Genomic DNA, 23,637 nt, shown 5'->3' with positions numbered 1-23,637 from the left:
ATAATGGTAAGGGCCTGTCTTTCAGGGTTTGGGCAAGACCCTTATCTCCAGTAAAGGCCAGTCTTAAAGCTTCAGCATACAAAAAAAATTTTGGACAATGCTATGCTATGCTTACAACTTTGTGGCAACAGTTTGGGGAAGGCCCTTTTCTCATAAATGCTCTACAAAATGAATGGGCTAAAATTCACACAGAAACTCTTCAAAATCTTGTGAAAAGCCTTCCACGAAGAGTGGAAGCTGTTATAGCTGCAAAAAGGGACCAACTCCATATCAAAGCACATGCATTTGAATACAATGTTATTACAGTCCCTGTTGGTGTAATGGGCAGGCAGTCGAATACTTTTGTCCATATAGTGTATTTTGATGTGTTGAGTTTGGTGCTCTTCTAAGAGCTGGTAAGCATCATTTGGAATTTAAGTGCTTGTATTTCAGATTTGAGTCTGTCCAGAACTTCTCATGCTTTGTTATCTAAGGTATGAGATGCTTCAAAATATTTTATTTGCGATGATTGCTTTTTAACTTAATGGGGAAGGGTCTTATATTGGGTTTTGCCATGGGACCTCCATATTACTAAAAAACTGCTTCTACATATGCCATGTTTCACCCTGAACCTTCCCTTCCGAGCACATTGTGTGCTTTGCCCCTCCCATCTAATCAGCTCTCACTTTGATTCAAGTGAGGAGCAGGAGTAGCCACAGCATGTCATTTTCTTATTTTGAAAAGTAAAAGAGTTGAAGAAGATTACAGAAAGGCAGCTGTTGGCTCACAAAAACAGGTTAAGTGACCTGAATAAAAGGGAATTATTTTGGTTTCGAAGAGTCAGACCTGGACAAGAGCAAAATAACCTGCATAATTTGTGACACAGTTGTGGCCATCATTCATTCCAATCTTTAGAAAACCAAACACAAACTGGAATATATAAAATTATCTCAACATCATTCAAAATAACCATGATTAGGATTTTTCGTAACTAACTTGCCCTAAGTCATGCTCTCCTTAAGCACTTGCATTCCTGTTAAAAACAAAACTTTACTTTATTTTTGCTCACATCAGAAAGGAAACAGACAGCAGGTGGTTGACATAACGTGGGTAAAAATTTTAATAATGCTGATCAGGTCGGTTAAAGATGGATACTTAATATGTCAAGCTATCAATTTCATGTAAGCAGTACAAAGGACACAACACAGACTAACCACATCTTTTCACATGCAGCTCTGGTGCGCCCAACATCACATTACATGTATTAGTAATCGGAAGTGGTAACATTCAGAGAAAACGAGGAGGAGACGCAAGGATGTAAAGATGAATTAAAAAACAGCAAAAGTAATGCAGGGTTTCATGGGAAAGTATGTTAAAATAATTATCTATTTACACATAATGCTGGGAAAAAATGGCAAAAACATCATGAAATGCTAAATAAGCTGACAGGGATAGGAAGCACATGGACCAGGGAGAGTTTGCTGGTGTTGCAACAGTTATCACTAACATAGACTGTTTTCATTATCATTCATGATTTTTAAGTAACAACCAAGAGGGCCAGAATGAGCACTAAATATAGACTGTGTAAAAGAGGTTGACATACCCCCCTGTTTTTAAAAATAAACAGATAATCCCGCACTCTTTGCAGAAAGATGACCAGGTGTATCAAACTAGATACAAAAAATACAAAAGCCCATGGTGGACATGCATCCATATTTTTTATCTACTCCATTTTCCTGTGATAATTTCTGGTTGTTCTCTCAAGTTCTTAACCGTATCTCGTATCCCCAGAGTTGCAACAGCACAAAACAATAATACAGTGATTTCACACATGCTGGGAAACTCACTAAAGTTTCCAGAAATCTTCAGGATGTGCTGCATGTGTGAATGCAAACAGGTAAAGCTTTAAACCTGACTTTACCTGGAACTTTTCCTGCCACATCCGAGTAAATTAACTGTCTAATATGAATGCAAGTGCAAGGTGCGATATTCATGTCCTGGCGATGTTTCGCCTTCCATATGACTGTCACTTAGACACAATAGGGGGGACGGATGGATCCCCTTCTGTGCCGGCTTTGGAGGTAGTAACAGATGTTACAGAAACAAGACAGGATTGGCAGAGCCAGCAGGGGAAAACAGCGCTTTACAATGTGCAGTTTCATTTAAAGGTGCAATATTCACATTCTGGTGACATTTCCCCTTCAATATGAATGTCAGGGAGGTGTAGTGGAGAGAAGGGATTCCCTATCTGTGCTGGCTTAACAGAGGCAAGACAGGATCAGTGGAGCTAGCAGGGGAAAACAGTACAAGTCTGACTGTGTGTATATAAGGCTACTGTTACGCTGTGCCCTCTTCCGCTTCTGCAATGCCGTAATGCACTGTAAAATTACATAATATTATGGTGCTGGGAAATTAATATAAATGCTTTTTAGGAAACTCTGGAGGGGCCTGTGTTGACGAGCAACTCCGAAAGATAATAGGGATAACCTGCCTGAAATTTTCAGCACTGCGTGTTAAAACAGCTGCAGAAATAGGTAACACTTCAAGTCATTAGCGTGGGCAATGGCAGCATGTCATGGCATGCTCTGGCCTATCACAGTCAACAGCCAATAGTTTCATTTCCTGCACTGCCAATAAATTGCATTATCAGGAGAAAACAAGCTCAAGATAAAGACATAAATTAAACCATATTAATGGCGAAAAAACAGCTTTGTTACCCTGAGATAATGACAAAAATAAGTGGACACATGAAGAAAACAACTTTAACTTGGTATCACAGAAAACCAGCACTGTTATCTCAAGATAAACAAGTCAAGATCTCGAGGAAACAACCAAAATTTCTTGCTATCAGGGGGAAACAGAGTACATTAAGTTGTATGAACGCAGCTTTTCCCACAGAATGATACTATGCTTCGATAAGGGTGGGAGAAGGGGTCATTCCATCTCTGCTCACTGTTCGTTTATTTTGTGTACTGCTGCTCATTTGATGGTATACATCAGCAGCACTTTTTATAAAGATGCTCAAAGACATCACTCGCTTTTTGAAATGCCTCACTTGATGAGCTGTAATCAATGCAGAAGAGCTGCTTGTGTGAAGGTTAGGTGAGTTAGCATACTGTAACTATCATGCTAGAGTGCATTACTAACAGGTTAATATCAGCAGCATCAGAAATAAACGTTAAAACTGCAGCATTAGACGCTGAAGTTTTAGCATAAGCCCGCTCCTTAAACATGCATTTACTGGAGGGATGCACTGTCTTTGCTTCTCTCTCATGCAATGGGGATAATGTATGAGTTTTAAAAGAAGATGTTGAAGAAATATACATGGGTGACCCATCTGAGTATACTCTGTGTGGGGAAACACTGGAATGCATGTCCACAAGGGGCTTTTGTAAATAAAAGGCCCTGCAATCACTTTTGGCAAATTTTAGGTATATGCAGAAATGCATCGATTGTAAAAGTCAGGGCTGATAACAGTACTTATGTTCTGTTTACTACCCTCTCTTGGTAATAAAAAAGCCAAGAAAATGCAAAAATTCTCTCTTATGCTTGACAACAAAAACAGATCAGTTTGCCCGAAAGGTCCCATTTTCTGCCCAATGATACATCACGTCTCTGAATCAGCTGTTAGATGTGCTAACAGGCAGTTTTCACTGAGAGGTCCAGTTCAGTTTGGTATAGCATGGTATGCTTTTATTAGCATTTCCATTATCAAAAGTTTGAAAGGTTAACGCGTACTGTCCCACTTTTTTGGCATCCTTCATTAGGGGTGCAAAGCTTACCTATTCATCCCAAAAAAGTTGAGCTGCATACAGAATAGAGGGTTTTCACTGACGTCACTTTCAGACATACTGCAAGTGCAGCAACATTGCAAGACACAACTGTCTGCCTTATAAGGAGTGGGTGAAAACAGGTGACTTTTACGTCCTTAAATTAGGATATTTGGACTCAATAGAGATCCATGCTGTTTCCTAGACTCTTGACATCAATATATGGTCACAAATCAGGTTTCGAGACATTTATATGGACATATAAACGTACAGCAAGCAGACTGTCAGTGATGGATGTCAAACTAAATTAGTGATCAAGTTTTGCTAATATGAAGCTTTAGCTCAGTTGATTCTCCATATTGTAGTAATTAGTTTATTTACTTTTACTACCTGCGCTAAGAACGCTCTGTGGTTGTTAAATCTATGTGCAAAACTTCAGAATAGCCTATTTTAAATGATAACGTACCCCTGATTTTAAACACTCGCTAAACCTTGAGTTTATTTTTAGTGTGACGAATTCTCATCATACAACTCTCAACTGTAGGATTATGTTGAATGAACTGTTAAAGTGTCCGATACGTTCACTTTATTAAATGTTCACAGAAATATCGTCAGAATTCAATGTTCACGTTAATTTACAAATGCTACTTATCTAATCTGTGATAAATACTGATGGACCTGACAATTCTTTTAGTTTTTTCCATACAAAACCAGCTGTGTTAACAAGAGATCGCAGGACTATTTGTACAGCTAAAGAAGATAACCCACTGTCATTAGATGCCTTGTCACCGTAGATATTATTTACCGTATGGTTAATGTGCTGAAATTTTAGGTCTTCATTTTCCTTAAGGTATGATGAAGGAGAATAGATTTTAGTTAAGATTATATTTATTACTAGCCCAGCTTTATCTCTTGTCTTTATTAACGTACCGTTACGGCTCCAAACATTTCTACAAACATATTCCATCAGCTGAGGATCTGTACTGACCGCTGTTAACATCATCAAGATGTATTAAAACACAGCAGTTTTCAGATGAAATAAAGATGTTTGCTGCTTATGCCCTACTGATTTCTGTCACCAGTACAAATTTTCTTAAACTAAGCAGTTGGAGGCTCTTGACCACTGCGATATCACATGCATACCCTCTACAGTCCACCCACAAAGTGAGGGTACCAGTGTCTGTGGAAACAAACTATTTGGGAGTTTTAAGTATCAAACCATACCAAACTGTACTTACTCAAACTGGACATGATGGAAACGTGGCTAAAATGTCAGCTTGACCCTAATACTACAAAATAAACATCTGCTGACAACGCTTCATGCTCACATTATTACAGATGTTTGTCAACAGAGTACAACAGGCAAACCGATGCATCTGTGCATCCCTAGTTACACATACAAGTAGAATCACATATAAAGCAGGACATGCTTAGGGCAGGGCCATGTCAACTGAAAAAGGATATAATTATACTATTTTATTCCTTTTTGTCTTCATATTCACCTCTGGTTAAAAAAGTGACGCCCAAATGTCAAAGCAGAGGCTCCAAAAGCACAACGCAAGATGCCATGTCAACTCCTTTAACACAGTCTACATCCCTACACTAACTAAAGCGACCAAACAGAGTTTGGGAGTCATGTAAAAAAAGTTTTTTTTTCTTTTTTTAAGTAACAGATCAAACCAGCCACAGGCTAACATCGTTAGCTTTTAAAGGAATCACACACGTTACAAAGAACAGCTGGATTTCAACATTTTCCCTTTAAGTCCGTCATGATGCTGCTTTTCTTTCCTCTCGTGGCTCTTTTGTGCGACTGCATGATTGCGTTGGCTATACTACATTTTTGAAAGACTGTCATGAGTGGATTCTTGTAATAAAACTTGGCAAGACGATCAGAAATCATGCTGCATTTCTGACTGAGAGTCGAGTACTATCACAGTCTGTCTCTTTTTGTCGCTTTGTTTTATTTTCCTTTAGGGCTGTTGGTTGCTAAAAGACAACAAACTGTTCCTGAAGCACAAAGTCTTGGCACACCAGATGCTCAGCTAACAAATAAAGAGCAATAGCAGCTGCAGGGCCGCTAACCTCTTCCATGAGACATAAGCGACAGAGGAGAACGCAGCTTTTAAAGGGAGACAGAGGCAGGGCGAGAAGGAGAACGTTACTTCACGAGGGTAACAGTCACTCCCTATAAAGTAAGACAGTAAGGTTTAGTGAGGAGAGGGCCGTGTGCTTCAGTCACGCTTCACTCCTCGTAGCCACAAGGAGGACTTCTGGGACAACTCCGCATCTTCCAGGAACAGCTAGAAGCTTTAGAGGGGCTGACTGGATCGGGTGTGAAGAAGAGATCTTTTCTCCTGCCCAGTGTTCACTTCAGGATGATGTGGTAGCCGTCATTCGTGTTATCTGGAAAGAAAAGGGAAACATGGCAGGTGAGGAGCGTGTTAAAAATAAACTGATGAAGCTCATCAAGGCTCAAAGTTAAATATAGAAACAGAGAAATCATCATTGAAATCAGATACCTTTCATTGTGTCCAATACGAAACATACTTCATCCTGAAAGTTCTGAATCATCTGTAGAGGACAGTAGTAAATGTTATTTTGTGGAAATGAGAGAAGCTAGTACAGTTTCAGAGAGAGAGAGTTACAAACGAGTTGCACTGTGATTTAAAAGTGTAGCAGTGGCTAAGGCAGAGAGCTGAGGGAGAAATAAATATGATCTTACCTCATCACTGACCAGTACATGGATGCCTGTGGGTCCTTGTTTAAAGATCTGATTTATCTGTCTGGGTGAGATGTTGAAGAGCTGAGCGATTTTCTCTGTCAGCTCAGCAGCTGTGAGCTCCTCCAGATAAATGGCGTGATAAACTACAGAGACAGAGCAGAGGAAAGATGAAGCACAAGCATGAATTTTGGCCTGCTGTAGTAGTAAAACTGGATAAAACTGTGGGATTATCATTGTAAATACAGAATGTATATGTATATCTATGACACTTTTACTGATCAGAGATAAAATAGAGACAGTAGAGCTGTGCCAATACCTCTTTTTCACAAAACCCCAAAATCAATACGTTTATGGTTACTGCCATCAAGTCTTACAGGCCCCATATCATGATGTTACAGCTCAAGTTTAGTCCCATAATTTATAAATGATGCATAAATAACTTAATGAAGCTTCTATATATAGCTCAATAGCCAGCAAATAAGTAGTAAGCACAGCAGCATTATGAATCAAAATAAACGAAGCACCTTCAACTGTCAGCTTGAAAAGAAAAAACTCATCTGCTGGTACGTATGCAAGTCAAGTATCCCCCTCCACCCAAAGCAGTATTGGTAGGACCCCCCTACTTCTTATTAAGCCCCTTTACTAAGAGTAGGGGTGCACTATAGGACGATCTCAGATCGTGAAGAATTAGAATGTATTGGCGATCTGCTAATTCTGTTTTATCATGGAATCGGCTCTATTACTTCTCGTTCTTTGCTCCCTCTCCCCCCTCCCATTCTGCTTCCCATGCAGCGGTGATTCACGCTGCAAATGTAAGTGAAACTTAAGATTAAGCCCTTTCTGTCTACGAAGCTGTGTCTTGGTTTTCTGAACCATCAGTTTGCAAAAAAAACATTTATTTGCACAATCTGCGCAAAGCCCGTGAACGTTTTTTGATGAGGTCAGCAGACTGTCCTTAACGGTCCGCCGGGGTTCAAACAGGGAAGACAGATGAAGCATACCGCGGTCAGCAAAGGAAGTGTGGCTGAAGCAGATAGCCTACTGTGGCTTTAACTGTTACAGCTGACATTGTTTTGCATTCCAGTTGGTTTCCTGAGTTATTTACAAGCCTTTACACCTGGCAGGTAAACCTCAAGATAACGGAATCACGAGTGAAACTTTATATCAGCGTCTTTTTACGGGGGTAGATCATTATTAGAAAATATTTTAAACAGTATAATCATTTATTTACATGCATTTCTTTAGCCTACATTCATGCATGCTGCAGCACCTCAGCCTGCACCTCCTCCTCCTCTCTCCTTGACCAGCAGGCAGGTACCTGTGTGACGTAGCCTACGTCACCGCTCATCACAGCCTAATTTACTGCTGTGAATTCACATTTTCACAACCATTTTTCAAATAAAATTCAAGATTGCATTAAAATAACATACAGTCACGACTATACTGCATAACCACGTTTTTTTTTCCTTTGGCAGTCTGTAGACAAGGCTAAAGTAAATGTGATGTTAAATTGGATATGAACAGACTGCTTGTTTAAAGCTTCAGCTGTAGAAATTCTATTAAGGTCCACATGCTTTCAAATGAAAAATCAAGGTTTTAAAATGTGCCAAATAAACACTTAAAGTAGAATTTAAACACGGAAGAGGACACACGCATAATAATCATAAAGTGTTGCAGAACATGCAGAATTTGGTTCCAGAAAATCGATCAGAATGCAGGAAAATAAATAGGGATGCACAATATTAGATTTTTGCTTATATCCAATATGTCAGTATTTACAGATTCATTTTAGCCGATACTGATATTTAAATATGCTTTTAGGAGAAGAAATTTCAGTCCTTTTGGACACACTTTACGGTTTGAGGAGGACCACTTTAAAGTTTAAAGAATGAGGATAAATAAGACAGGTCTATTGGTTCAGCCTAAAACTGCAATAATTTATTAGAATAAATGGACAACATTTACAGTCAATATATACTGAAATACACAGGCAAAATATCGGATGTAAATATCGGCAGAAATTTTGATATCTGCTTATACTGATACCAGACGGCTAATATTATGCATCCCTAAAAATAAACGTTTGATACTTAAATATATTGTGGAATAAGACCTCCAGACCCCCTTACCTGTTTGTCAGTGGGTCTATTCTAAAACAAAATATTTTTAAAAATGTTAAAATATTTAATACATTGGCCAACAGGTTGGTGCAGAAGAAAAAGAGAAAAACTTGACTAGTTTGATACAGTATTTAAAAAATTACACAGAGAAAAAGGTTGCCTCTTCTGGTTAACTTAAAAATGTGTCTCAAAAGTTGAATGAAGAAATCATGCTAAAATCAAGAGCTTTATCTGGCCATAAAAAAATTGTGATGTGATTTTTTTTTCCCCATATCGCCCACTCTTACTTAAGATTATGAATCCAATGTTGAAGGCCATGGCGTAACAGTTCTGTAAAATTCAGACTATAGGCTGCACTGGTATATAAGCTGCTGTCTGTTTTGGGGGGTCTTTGAGAGAAAAAAAGGTTTAGTTAGTCAGTTAAGTCTACAACTTGCAGTTTCTGAGGACTTCTTTTTGTGCCACTGCACTATTTAAGCTTTTGAGAGTTTGCACTCCTGACCACTAAAATACAGAAGTTAAGCTTTCAGCTTGCAGTGACAGTAATTGGGGTTGACAGATACTCAGTCCGCGAGTCACTTGTCATCTTTAACTGAGGAGTCTTTTCAATCAAATCAGAGAGCAAGTAGGTTTATATTCTTATCAGTATGCCCCTGTTTTCTTTACATGCAGGATTATGATCTAGTAAGGCAGAAAGGAAGGCCCTGGTCTGGTCTGGTCTGTCTCACAGTGTATCCTGGTGCATTGTGGGCTGCTGCTCGCAATAAAACAATGAATGAATAGGAGGGAAGTTTCAATTCTCTAGTTGTGTGAAATGTGTAATGTTGACTGCTGCTCCTGTGGTTATGACAGCTTGTCTCAGCACTTTATACAGGCATATTGGTTGCATTTGTATTTAGGTTGCTGGCAACTTTTCAGATGAAAATACAGGAGGTAGGTATTAAAAAGTGGGTCTCACACACCAGATTGTACGGTAGTTGTTGGGAGGGAAACTGCTCAGATATATAAAACAGATACACCAGCTGTGTTTACAAAAGAACTTGTATATCACAGCCAATCAAATACACAATAACATACAATAATTTAAAAGTAAAAATGGCAATGACTGGGGTTGCGACTGAGTCCAAACAGATATCAATATCAATGAAAAGTAAAATGGTAACTAAATGAAATGAAATGAAAGTTATACCTGTTTGGATTCCATAGCAACAAAAAAGTAAGTTCATGCAGGACATGGAAGTCATGTGCCCAGCTGATCTCAAATACCGCCTCCCAGCTCCCACAGCCAATCATAGCTCTTTCTCCCAACACATTTAAATAAATAATAAACTTTATTTTCAATGTGCTGTGCTTGGCAGCACTATCAAAAAATAAAAGACTATAATTTTAAAGTTGAATTTATTTTGACCTTACAATGAAGGAGCTCCTGTTAACAAAAAGTCATGTCTTTACTTTTAGTGCCAAAGCAACAGCATCTTGACACAAAAGAGAGTTAAAAGGCAAACACAGTAGCAGCGGCTAAAAGAAAGGCTTAAAGGAGCTTAAAGGAACAGTTACACATTTTTAGGATGTGTCTTGATCTGTAGACAGTGTGAGGAGAAGATTCATTCTGATCTCATGTCAGTGTGGTAAATATGAAGTCACAGCTTGCAGCAGGTTAGCTTAGCTTGACTTAAACTCTAAATACTTAGCCTGGCTCCATCTTTCGTCAACATTTCAGCATGCATGATAGACCTTGAAAAGCACTGTTCCATTTTTCTTGATGATTCAGGAGCATAATGCATCAATATTTGCTACATCTCTCATCAGAAACGTGTCTTTTGTCTGTATCAAAGATTGGCACTTTAATATAAAATCAAACACCCTCTCACCAAAGAAAGTGTTGGCAGCAGCATCTCCGTTTTCATGTTTCGTTTGCTGTTCTCGAGCCTGCTGGGACTCCTGGCAGACGTAGATGGTCAGCCTCGGGCGTACCACCCTGGAAAAGCATCAACAGAGAGAAAACAACAAAAACGGTCATAAATATGCAAAACGCTTCATGTTATATAACTACAATATCACATTTTCAATGAGATTGATGAGAAGAAGACTCACCGTCCCTTCAGTGCATTGAAGAGTCGAATACCATCAGCCGGACCGCAGATCTGAATTACATCTTCTCTGGTCAGTTTCAAAAGATCAGCCCCTAGAATACAAAAAAAAAAGCTTTTTTAAGAGTGTAGAAATGAAAAAATCTGTTCCTTAACCTTTTCTGCAGACCCTTCTTTTATCTGATCTTACATAAGAAGAACTTCACACTGACTCATTCAGTCTTGTGTGTCCTGTTATACATTCTTTTCTCAGTTAAAATTAAGTGACTCATTTTTATAGTGTTCTGTAAAAGGTTCACTCAAAAGGTGTTTCATATCTAACTCTGCATGTTTCCACTCATGCTACTTTTTGGTTTCACAGTTGTTTACAGCATTGAATTCGTCTTTGTGCTATCTTGAAATTGATACAGATATGTTACCGAGCCTAATGGCTGTGGTTCCTTTAATTTTAAACTGCCTCTGGGGTGTTTTAAGACTTTAAAAATCTCTTTGATATTTATTTTAAGAGCTGTCTGTCTGAATGGACTCATTTGAAGTCTCAAAATCGACCAATTTGGTCCATAAAATGATACAAAAGATGAAAGGCTTTAACTAAAATTGTTCAGTCAAGACAACATAAGTGACACTGAACTTTATTAACAGGGTGTATTTACCTGAAAAGTTAGTAAAGAGCCGACAGAAGGGAGAGAAGCGGTTTCTAAGCAGCCACTGTTGTGCATCCTGTGGACTTGCTGTCGGTAACAAATTCTGAAAAGAAGAAAATAAAGAAACATCAACTTAAAAGTATCGTGAAGTTAGATTGTTTAAGTGCCCACTCTAATTGCTATTTATATGACTTTCTTCAACAATAAAGTACCATTTTTCTTGTGTTTTTTTGTTTGTTTTCTTCTTACAATAAAAGAAACATTCAGATTGATCTATAAATGTGATTTTTTTAATTTAAATAATATTGATATCACAGCAAAAACAATAGTAGTCCTAGACTCCCAGTATCTAGTGATTTTCTTTTGTGATCATCAAAAGTTGTACACAAAATCCTGCATAGTGTCTACATTGTAAAATCCCTGACAACATGTTTGTATAGTGAGGTTCTCAAATTATTTATTCTCTTAAACAGCATTTGTTTCAAAATGCAGTTGTTCAGGGGTTGGTTTTGGCTGTGATGTCTTTTTAGGGTACTTTTAGTTCAGGCAGCACCCCTGAAGGTATATATACCATACCCAGTGCACCCTGAGGTAAATGTTTTATTGTTCCTACGTTCTTGAGAACTTAATTCAAATAAATGATCTTCTTGTTAAAACTTTGAAACTTAGTCCTGTGGCTGTTTGAGACTTAATGAGCCTTAATCTCTTTACATATATATTTTTTTCAAAAATAACCTTACACTTTAATCTATAGATATTTTTGTATTGCTATTCCATATTTCTAATTGCTGTACTGTTTTCAAGAACAACTGTAACAACCAAGTTTTCTTAGTGTCTTCTTCATGTTTTTGAGCTCAAAGCATAACAAAAAGACCTTAAACCAAACTCAACTCATGTTACAAGGTTAAATAATACCAGTGCTGAATCTTTGGTTGGTTCTTTGTCATATATTCTTTGTATTCTTCTGATAAGTGCCTAAATTAAAAAGTGGATCAGTGATGAAGATGGCAACCAGGAGGATGTATTACACTTACATCTACTACCTGAACAACAGGCTCAGGCTGGTGGTTCGGTGATCCATTTCTAAAAAGGAGAAAAAAGTAAACATATGAACCCAGTAAGAATACTGAAATCCACTTCAGTCATAGCAGGTATGATCTTCTTGCACTTAAATAGTAATTAAATGAATTTTATGGTAAAATCAAGCAGCAGAAAACAGATTTGATCCATATGTTGGGACCAAGATAATGGCACACTCCTACCCCTCTGCGACTGGGAAACTGTTGTGTGTGCTGTTGAAGCCAGGAGACGGAGAGTTGTTGACGTATGTGACCTCAGGCCAGGGGCAGCACTGCAAAACAACAACACTGTGGTTATTTCGGCACATACTGAACTTTGAAACTTGAGCTGATAGTTACTGTAAAATCCAGAATATAAGCAGCACTAGGATATAAAACATTTTAAGGTGATTTTAAGGTTCTCAGGATTTAAGAAAAGTTTAAACTTTTTTCCTGTGTTTGCTGCTTTCAGCAACGTTTCTGTGCAGCTTTTGAAGCTCTCTCAGAGCATGTCCTCACTCAACGCAACACAGGTGAGCGACAAAGTCCTTGTGACACCGATTCCTACTGTAATACCCTGACAGGGATGCAGCACAAGAACCCTGTTCCTATTTTCCTTTTGTTGCTCAGGTTGACATGAACAAGGGACAGGGAATAAGGGAGATGACCAGGCACCAGGATGGTCAGACAGGAAGATTTTCTGGCTTTTCTTCCACTTTTCTAACTCAATAAAGCTTGCTAACTTGTTTTATAAAGTGGAGATGGTTGTGCTTTTATAATATCCACATACATGTTTGAAATATTGTACTCTGACTTGTGTCAGAGGCAAATCCATGGGGCTCATGGCTATCAAAGCCTCATCAATACATAGCACCACACTTTACTTGTTCTGTATCAAAAAGCTCAATTAGTACCATCTGTTTTCAGCAGGTGAAGTCTGTAATACTGCAAGATATCAGTACGATATTTGAGCTCTCAGTCTGCAGTGATAGTAAGGGGTACTATACACCTTTAAGAAGCAGATTTAAGACTTTTTAAGGCCCTAGGCGTGGTCAGCCTGATAGACCTGTCAGGTCTATCAGGCTGACCACGCCTCGGAAGAGCAGCATATAAGGACACGTCACAGCAGTCAGCTGATGCTTCTGAGGAAGACTGCAGATAACAGTCGAAACATGTCAAGGTAAAAAACATCTCCTACAATAAACTGTCTGAAAAAAAGAACCCAAGTAGATTATTCAGAATAAGAAGACAAAATGAACTTGCTGGATTTAGTGCTAGGTTGTATTTATCAAGCTTGTTTTGAGCAGTCAGTTGACATTAACAATAAAGGGGAGAATTTCCATTCTATTAATGGCACATTTCTTTCTTTTTTGGATTTATTTTGAATGAAAGAGTGGAGAATAACGTGGTAAAGGAGCCACAAGCTAGACTTGTAACTGGGCCGCCTGCGTACACGGTATATGGGGTGCAACTAACCACTAGGCCTTCTGTGCACTAATGGCACATTTCTTATAACTTCTATCCATTTTCTATACCGCTTAACCAGTTTGGGGTCAGGAGGGTGCTGGTGCTGGAGCCTATCCCAGCTGCCATTGGGCGAGAGGCGGGGTACAACCTGGACTGGTCGCCAGTCAATCGCAGGGCTAACATATAGAGATAGACAACCAAGCACACTCACACTCCCACCTACAGCCAATTTAGAGTGATCAATCAACCTAATGAGCATGTCTTTGGTGGTGGGAGGAAGCCAGAGTACCTGGAGAAAACCCATGCACAGGGAGAACATGCAAACTCCACACAGAAAGGCCCTGGCCGGAAGCAAACCAGCAACCTTCTTGCTGTGAGGCAACAGCGCTAACCTCTGCGCCGCCATGCAGCCCTTCTTGTAACTTCATACTGGTATATTTTTTTGCACTGGTGTAAAAGATGCAGCCAACTTTCTAAAGAAAATGTGTGAATTTAAAGTGCTCTTCATACTGGATTTTACAGTCAGTTCTCTATGCACTTATTGTACATCAGGGGCTTTTCCTTTCCTCCTTATTTGATCAAAGTTAAGTGAGTAAATATTATTTGTTTTGGGCTGTTGCTTAGCCAAAATAGAGGATTTGCAGATTTCCATGTCCTTGGGCTCAGTGACACCAGGATGAACTTATTCTCCACTATTTCTGAACAGTTAACGTAGCTAAAAGTGAAACTAGAATTAAGCTATAGATTTTTTAATATTGAAATAATAAGTAGTTGCAGCTCTTGACAGAATGGATTTAAGCACATTTAAGTTCTTCAACAACCCATGACACTATTATTTTGTTTCTCCTCCCAGAATGTTTTGTTTATCAAGAGTGTATTCTTCTCTTCAGTGACATTTTTATTTAATATTACATAATATAGCCCTTTAACAGTTATCGTCTCACCTCTGTCAGTATTGTGGTTTCATAGGAGGGTTGGTACTTTTCCTTTTCCTGTGGTGCTCTTTTCTCCATCTTCTCCCTGTCCGTCTTCTGTTTTCTGTCTGCACCTTTAGGCTAAAACAGATCAGGCAAGAATTATTTACATAGCTGGTCCTGCATGTTTGCATTTCAGTACATCAACCTTTTTTCTCGTTCCTCTCACCTTGAAGACTTTGACCTGGCAGGAGGCAGAGTGGAGGTGTTCTGTGTACTCTTCATTCTCGTTCTGTTTAAACGTGTCGATCTGGATGCGGAACGGCACACCTTTTTCTCCCCCGTGCTTACGCATGGTGAACTCTGTGCTGATGCAGTGTACCTAAAAAAAGCGAAGGAAATATAAAAATGAAATCAATGAAAAAATGATGACATAACATATAAGTAGAGAGCTTTTGTGTCAGCATGATGACTACAAAATGACAATTAGTCATTTCAAATCAGATGAGATGAGTAAAATTCATGTTAAGAAGCTATCCATGATTCCAAAATGCCCAACACTGCCTCAGATAACTGCTGATGCTTTTAATGAATGAGAAATAATTCAACAGTGTAGTTCATCATGCTACCTGGATAAAAACTGAGGTTCTTTTTGACGGGTCCCAAAGGAACTCCACAGTGTTAAGCTGAGTAGGGTTAGCCCTGGGGTCGATTATGCCGACGGACATGGGGATATCTGTAATCGATCAATGTGAAACAGGCTGTTATGAAAAAAAGATATCTAAATGCACATCATTTTCTCCATTACATCACCACTGTCTAAAACTAGTATCTATTGCAAAGGTTAAAAACAACTATCATTGAATGGTTAATAAACATACAAGGCAACACAGCATACAAAATCAACACAGTACAGAAGAACCAAAATCTGGAGCAAGAAAAGTTTCACTCACCCAGGTCGAGGATACGATCACCGGGCCTGTTCCAGCGCCAGCCTTCCAGCTGCTGGTGCTCTGTGTACTGAAGCCGTCGGTCATGAAACACCACACGGATGATGCTCTGGAATTCAAGGAAATATGTTTTAACATAGAAAAGACATGTGGAACCATCTCCCTGCATGCCAGTGTAAATTCATAGGACTATACATTCCTCTTTACAGAATAGATGCATTATTCAGCAAAAAGATGCATGTGGTTGAACATAAGAAAACTGGAATGTTGATTCAAAAAACAATTTTTGGGGGCTCAGATGGCCTGGCAGTTAGGTCTTGCCCCTGCACTAGGGGTTCAATTCTAGTCTCTCCATTTTTGACTCTATCCACCACCTCCTCTATAAATAAAGATAAGAAAAGGCCAAAATAAATCTTTAAAAAAGAAGAAAAAAAAGGAAAAAAGGGGGGTTTGGGGGTGCAGAAAGGCAAGTGATTAGGTCACCCCCTACATATGTGGGCGGCCTGGATTCAATCAGGCCTGCGGCACCTTTCCCATGTCCCTCCCCCACTCTCTCATCCCTGTTTCCAACTCTACCCACTGTCCTTCTCTCTAAACAAAGGCACCAAAAGCCCAAAAAACATTTCTAAACAAAGGGGGGTTTTGCAGAAATCTTCATTTGATGTTAATATCACTCACTGCAGACACTTTTGCTCTATTTGGCTATTTGTCTGTTATATTTCCTCAATCTAAACAATGAAAAAAGAAATGCATCTTTCACAAAAAGCAAACTAGAGTCAGACTAGGGCTGACTGATTATGGCAAAATCACAATCTTGTTTGTTTGACTGATAATGGCATTAACATGATTACTCACTCATTTAAGAACATCTGCATCACTTGCATTTATCAAAACCAAACACTTACAATGTATGAGCATCTTGAAAAACAAAAAATGAATAAAAACAACTTAGAGAAAACTCTTCGATAAAAATCTAAAGATATACACATAAAATAAATAAATGAAACAATTCATTTTCAGCAATTTTAGTATCTCAACTGTCTTGTTTTTATGATCTGGGCCAAAAATGTCATCAAAAACTAAACTTAATCACCCAGCATTAAATCACATTACTGAGACTAGAACAGCTGTATAGAACCTGTACAATTATTTTATGTGAGAACTTGAATGTCATTCTTACCTTCACCATTTTACCAGTGATTTCTGGAAGTTCCCCAATTTTCCGATTGTCAAGCATTCTTATTTCATAGGACTGGCCTGCAACAAGATGATATGGTGGATAAAATAAGGCTGTTACAAACACCACACATTTACAAGAAATGTTTAACTTCTTCTGTCATGATAGCTAGTCTTTTATAAGCCGTCTGTTCCAATAATATGAAACCCAAAATGAAGCAATATGATACAGTATGTTTCAAAGGATCAGCAAAAATTAAGTACAGAGCCTGTAATACCATATAGAAAGATTCTTTACAATATCTATGCAACAAGAAGAGAAAAGATACCCCTACATCTCTTTTATAGTTTTTAAGTTCAATGTCTTATTACTGTGTCTGATACACAGTCATGATGCCCAGCCATTTAAACTATCCACGATCAGATTGCCTTGTAGGTCAGCCCATTGTCATGGAGGAAAAAAGGAGAATGAAGGCAATCTAAAGACCAATTAAACAGACTATCTTGTCTTCTTTTAAAGGCAAAATAAGCTAGCCTAAATACATTAAATTTAAACAGCCGTTCTAGTTTTTGCTCATCAGGCATCTGCAATATGTCAAGATCTTGAGAGGCGGTTTCATGAAGCAATATCTCTCTTGGAGCATCATATTGTTTTCAGTACAAAAGAATAAACAGGTCAGTGTTCAGCAGGCTAACGTGCCTGAAAATAATTCATTGCTATACTGGCAACAGTGAACTAAAAATACAAAAATATATATAAAAGATCTCTATGGATTTTAGTTTTAAATGTGTGTGATATAAAATGTGTCAATCAAGTGTCAAGGATATCTTTACCATAGCCAAATTTCTGCTCAGAGAGGTCATTTGTTTCACAGTCATAGGTATCACACAACTATCTTACAAACAATACAAAGACTAGGGATGAACAACAAAATGGGTGTGACATTGGTATTGGCAGTTACTAGCCAAAAAGACAAATACTGGTATCAGTAAATATCAAAATTTCTGCCGACATTTACATCTGATATTTTGGTCATGAGTATCAGCAAATATCACTGTAAATTTTGGCCGTAAATACTAACAAATTAGTGGAGTTTTAGGCTGGACCAACAGACCTATGTCAGTTGAGGTTTTTTCTTTATTCAGCCTCATTCTTTAAACTTAAGAGTGCCTTTTAAGGACTATAATTTGTTAATTTGTTCATCTTCAAACCTTAAAGTGTGTGCAAAGGACTGAATTTTCAGGTCTGACAGTTAAATACCGGTATCTGCTCAAATAAATTTGTAAATATCGGCAAATTGGATAGCAGCAAAAATCTATCCCTAACAAAGACCTTTTTAAATAAGGATACATGAGAATTTAAACCAAATAGATTAGAAAGGTCTGTAGCAATAAATTCATATCATACATAAATACCCCACTGAGCTGTGTAAAAGGCTGGTGGAAGGCAGGATAACAGAGTTTTTAATGTATTTGTCCTGCATGTTGCTCAAAATCATGAGTTCGTTTAGATTTTTTTTCGTCAAAGAAATAAAACACTTTAAATCAAAGGAAACTGGGTGTCCCCATCAGTAGCAGAGCTCACTGTGTCTTGGATACCAATGCTGACCTTGGTTGAGGTAGGTGAGTGTTTCATCATGCAGTTTAACAGCTGGCGAGGTAGCTGCACACAGAACATACTGGAAGGGAAGGATCTTGTTGTCAGAGTCAGGAGGCAAGTTGGACTCCTCCTGCTTGAAGATGGGGAGGGCGAGAACATCGCTGGAAAATAGAGACAGGAATAACACGATTAGTGAGCTGATCACCAAGATGTGAGGCAGGTTTCATTTTCACAGAGATACATATCTTCATATTTTTTATTAGTGCTGATTACCTCACAAAAAGCTAAAGCTCAAATTGACAATTAAACATCCCCTGCCGTCACTTAAGGCTGGATGGTGGGTTATTGTGTTGCCAGCTTTGCAGTGCATTCATCACAAAGTAAGCAACAAGGGCAAGCTTTCTAAATATCAAGGTATCCAGCCAGGAGCCCTTTGCTTCTCTCAACAGAGGAATGTTAGGAACAAGTGGGCGCTTTTGAGCCAGTGCAGTATCATTTACACAGCACTTAACCACCCAGAAAATGGCACTAAAGAGAGCCATCTTTCTTCAACAATGCAGAGTGGATGAGTCAGCACACATTAATAGATTTCACATAATTTCCATCATGAATGCACAAGCTCAAGTATCATATATATCTATTTTGACTTAATAATTTTTCATGAGAAAGAACAACCACAGAATTGTGTTCAGATACTTTAACACTAATGTATAATAACTAATCTGTGCAGTGATAGCCCCAAAAGCTCAAATCAGATTTCACACACTTCATCTGACAGTCACCAAGCAGTGCACAGCTTTGCATTTTCATCTGCATGTGCTGATTAATTTGCCCTTCAGCTATCTATCAGTGGAGGAGCCAACATATCCATGCTCAAATCTAAAGTGAGAAGAGATTTCTCAGCACAAGCTGAACTCTAACATGGACACAAAGCCAAGATACAAGGATATGTTAACACATCACAGTTAGACTGTTGTTGGTAGCTATTCTTCCGAGTACTTCACCAAAGAATATCAAATATAGCCGAGATAAGATTGCCCAGTCCAAAACCTTGTACCGTCTCATGATATTTGATTTTATAAAAGTCTAATGGAGAAACAGACAATGATGAATTCATCAGTCATAAAATGTGTTCAACTTTAGAAAAAAAATACACTGACATTTAACAAAATATGCCATATGGACAGTATTTTCTTATTTATAAAGTCCAAACACACTTCAAATTGTTCAGAATTTCTTCTGGTGTTGCTTGCAGGCCTTTTAAACTTTTAAACATTCGTTAAGAATGCAGTCCACATGAAAGAGCATATAGTCCAAAACCTTGTACTGTTTGATGTTTAAACAACTTATGATGTGTCACTACTTTTATACTTTTTGATACCATATGTTTAAAAGCAACACAATCTGTATCAATGATGAATGTCAGTATCTAAAAGCGGAGAAAAGCTTTAAAAAAAAAAAAGGCACATATTTCATGTGACATGTGCATAGGAGAGGAATGAATCCACCAAAAACTACAAGCAAACTCCTTTAACGGTGATAAATGAAGTAATGAAGTGATGAAGCGTCTAATGTGAGCAGACTCCCTCCCTTTGGGTCTGGGTGTTACTCAACTAGATGGCACATTATCAAAGGGCAAACCCATTGGCCAGCTCCCTCCGCAGGGTCAGGGGGCAGCTGAGGAAAGGCCGACTGAACTTCAGACATTCACACAAACAATAGGGAGGGGGGTTAAAATGGGAGGAAAAATTGAGACCAAAGAATGGACCAAAGGTGAGGAATAATAGTGATAACAGAAACCTAATGCAACGCATTTTTATTTTCATCATTATTATTGCAAGACTTGTCCCCTTTTGCCCCTTGGTTTTGTTCCATTTTCCTTTTTTCTTTCACTCTCTCCTTGTCATTTATTATAAGCTTTTCTTAAACTATTCCTCTACCTATATACATCCAACATCCATATATACTCCATTTTTCAAATTATTTTTTTACAGTGTCTCTCTTTTTGTCTTAATGTATTTATCCAACTTAATCCCAACTTTTATTAACAGCCAATACCCTCACCATTCCTAATATTCCACTAAAACAAATAAATGCGCGCGCACACACACACACACACCCATATATATATACTCACACCTTTACACACACACACAAAAACATAGCCCCTGAACACCCTCAAATTTAAAATATCATTGTGTTTTGAGTTCCTGCATGTCTCTTTCTTGTCTGGTTTCCACTATCTGTATTGTTTGACCACAGTGTTGTTGCAAATGTGTTGTCCCTCACTTGTCAGGTTCTGTCATGCATCACGCAATTAAAAAGAAAAAAAAAACTACAAGCAAAGTCAAAAACACTGTCGTAATTGCACAAATGCATTGCCAGTGTTCAGTACCAAAGCTCTGCTGATGTTTTTTTTAAATTTAGACAGTGCGCAGGAGTCTTTCTTTTAATGTTTGATACATAATAATAAGAGAAATTCCAATTCTGAGTGCCTAGGACTTTTATTCATGCTGATTTACAATCAAAATACCCATTGATTGCCATAATATGATTTTTTTTATTACATCAAAGCCTAAAATCCTGATTTATAACAACTCCAGCAGTGTTGTGGATTTTTTTTTGAAGGTAAAGACACTTAAAATCAAATCAACCGATTATTTAAACAGATAAAATTAAAAATGGTTGTAGCTCTCATTCACTAGACCAATGGTTACCAAATGGTGTGAAACAAATCTTGGTGTGTTGTGGGAATTTGTACAACCATACAGTATTTCTACAACTATGCAACAACATCAGCTACTGTCACATGTTTTAAAAAAGGCTATTTTGCATCAATATGTGTGCCTTGATATTTTGGCCTAATAACAGGTGAACCACTGCACTACACACTTTAGAAAGGGTACATTTCATCCAACTTTCTGAAAAGTAGCGTCACTTAAAGATGCTTTCAGAGTCTCTTTTTACATAAAAAAATACACTTTTATATCAACGCCTGTTTTAACGGACATTTTTTAACGATTTGAAATAACTTTGGTCCACATTTTAAGGATCTGTCATGCCATATGGCATATTTTGATATTGTAAATAGCTGACACCACTCCAGAAGCACTCAAGCCAATACAGGAGGATTGAATCCCTCCAAAACTCGTGCTGTACCTCATGCTGTAAGCCCCAGCACCAAGCTCCTGTCCGATACCCGACAGACTGGCATCAAAGTCCTGGACCAGACCGGACTCGATCACTTCATCCGTGAGAGGCAACTTCAGAGCCCACGCCATGGTGGTGATGAGAAGATATTTCGGAGTGCAGTTTTGGTCAAAACTTTCGCCAAGTTTCACCTCTTTCCCACAATCTTTTAAGGGAGAAAGTGATGACAAATAAGTTTTGCACGCAGGTAAGTGTGTACAACATTAAAACCGCCCCAAAAGCGGCGTTATATTGTTAATTCGGAGAAATATTCATTAACACAAGGAAAAAGGTTAATATTAGCATTTTAGGTTCAAATCACACACAGGTTTATTGTCTATTCAGTGTAGAGCCTCTCACGTTTTATGCAACCGTGCAGCACTGATGCGATGTAAAGATGAAAGTAACTCGTGTAGTGCTATTCAGTTTTATACCTTCTTTTATATTTCAATAATGCCGTAAAAATAACCAAATTAAGGCGACATACCTGTATATAAAAGTGTAGCTTCTCGCTAACACTGCGACAGTTTCATGCCATCATGTCGCGCTCCTTCACCCCACCACTAGATTTAACATGTCGAGCTAACCACAGTTAGCCACATAGCCTTCAGGCTATCTTAGCAGTTAGGATGCTAAGCCCTTATTTGCTTTAGCTTTATATAATTCACTTAAACAAAAATATCTTTGTATACATATATATAAATAGAGACCCATAAATATTATTACAGAAAGTTAAATTAGTGTAATATAATATCTCGCTTTTGTTTGTTTATCTAGCTTCGTCAGGAAAAGGAGCTGCCGTAATATCCGTTTATTTTTCTTCTTCGTGGACAGAGGAAAAGAACGTTAGTGCTCACTTGCGCCACCAATCGTTGTGGGTGTTGAAATTAATTTAGGGCTGGGAGTTCACAGCATTTTCAAGGCCTCCTTTAAAATGTGAATAATCTCATGTCACTTTTGCCCAAAAAATATTGATCTATTTTGAAAAAACAGCATCTTACATCCCCATATCTACCGACAGCAGCCTTCAGCTCACCTGCTGTTTAGTCTGGTGTCTCTCTTCTTCCTCTTCACATTTCCTCAGTGATTCTCTATGGTTTCAAGTCAGACCAGCAGACTAGCCAATCAAACACAGTAACACCACATTCAGCAAAACAGTTTCTGGTAATTTTGGCTCCAATGTGCAGGTGCCAAGTCCTGCTGGAAAAGGAAATCAGTATCTCTATAGATTTCTCACAGGTGGAAGTATGAAGTGCACTAAAATCTCCTGGTAGGTAGACGACATGGCACCCCAAACCATCACTGACTGTGAAAACTGAAACCTTGTACTACAAGCATCATCAATTCTGTTCCTTTTTGATCTTCCTCCAGACACTGGGACCTTGATTTCCAAATAAAATTCAAAAATATACTTTCATCTGAAAACAGGACTTTGGACCACTGATCTACGGTCTGGATCTTTTTCTCCTTAGCCCATGTGAGACACTTATGACATCAGGCTTGACACTAGGAATATGACACCTGTTCATTTCCTGGACCTGTCTGTGTGGTTCAGCAATGACCTTCTGTGGCTTACCCTAATTGTCTTCTAGACATTTGTCAAGTCAGCAGTCTTCCTCATGATCATGGTTGTGTGTACTGAACCAGAGTGAGGGAATAAAGGCTCAGGAAACCTTCGCAAATTAGACTTTCCCACAACATTCATGAGCTGTAAGCCATAAAAATCAAGATTAAAACAAAAAAAGTCTTGAAATGTTTCACTTTGTATGACACAAATCTTGAGTATATTAAAATTTAACTTTATGAAGTAAATCATGGGAAAAAATGAACTTTTACTTGATATAATTTTTGTATATTCGGACCCATCAAAGGTGGGAACATTCTTCAATAAATAAATATGCAGTAAATCTTTTTAAAATTAGGTCATACTTTGTCATTGAAGAGCATTCTATCAGAAC

At 38.2% G+C, this 23,637-nt stretch overlaps 1 protein-coding gene across 1 annotated transcript; it reads right to left on the bottom strand.

Moving 5' to 3' along the window:
- Positions 1 to 1,080: 1,080 nt before the first annotated feature.
- On the bottom strand, positions 1,081 to 22,482 carry tfcp2 (transcription factor CP2). The gene is made up of 16 exons (XM_041799195.1): positions 22,167 to 22,482; positions 21,650 to 21,845; positions 18,500 to 18,651; positions 16,895 to 16,971; positions 15,718 to 15,823; positions 15,394 to 15,500; positions 14,994 to 15,146; positions 14,795 to 14,905; positions 12,588 to 12,676; positions 12,360 to 12,408; positions 11,335 to 11,428; positions 10,686 to 10,776; positions 10,463 to 10,569; positions 6,472 to 6,614; positions 6,269 to 6,320; positions 1,081 to 6,152 (listed from the first exon to the last, which is right to left on the bottom strand). Exons 2-16 carry the CDS (start codon positions 21,769 to 21,771, stop codon positions 6,115 to 6,117), a joined length of 1,491 nt encoding a protein of 496 aa, XP_041655129.1. The 5' UTR covers positions 21,772 to 21,845; positions 22,167 to 22,482; the 3' UTR covers positions 1,081 to 6,114.
- Between the last annotated feature and the right edge of the window lie 1,155 nt (positions 22,483 to 23,637).

This window comes from Cheilinus undulatus, linkage group 11 (genome assembly GCF_018320785.1).
Source record: "Cheilinus undulatus linkage group 11, ASM1832078v1, whole genome shotgun sequence".
NCBI classification, from domain to species: domain Eukaryota; kingdom Metazoa; phylum Chordata; class Actinopteri; order Labriformes; family Labridae; genus Cheilinus; species Cheilinus undulatus.
This window is presented reverse-complemented; position numbering and strand designations above follow the sequence as displayed.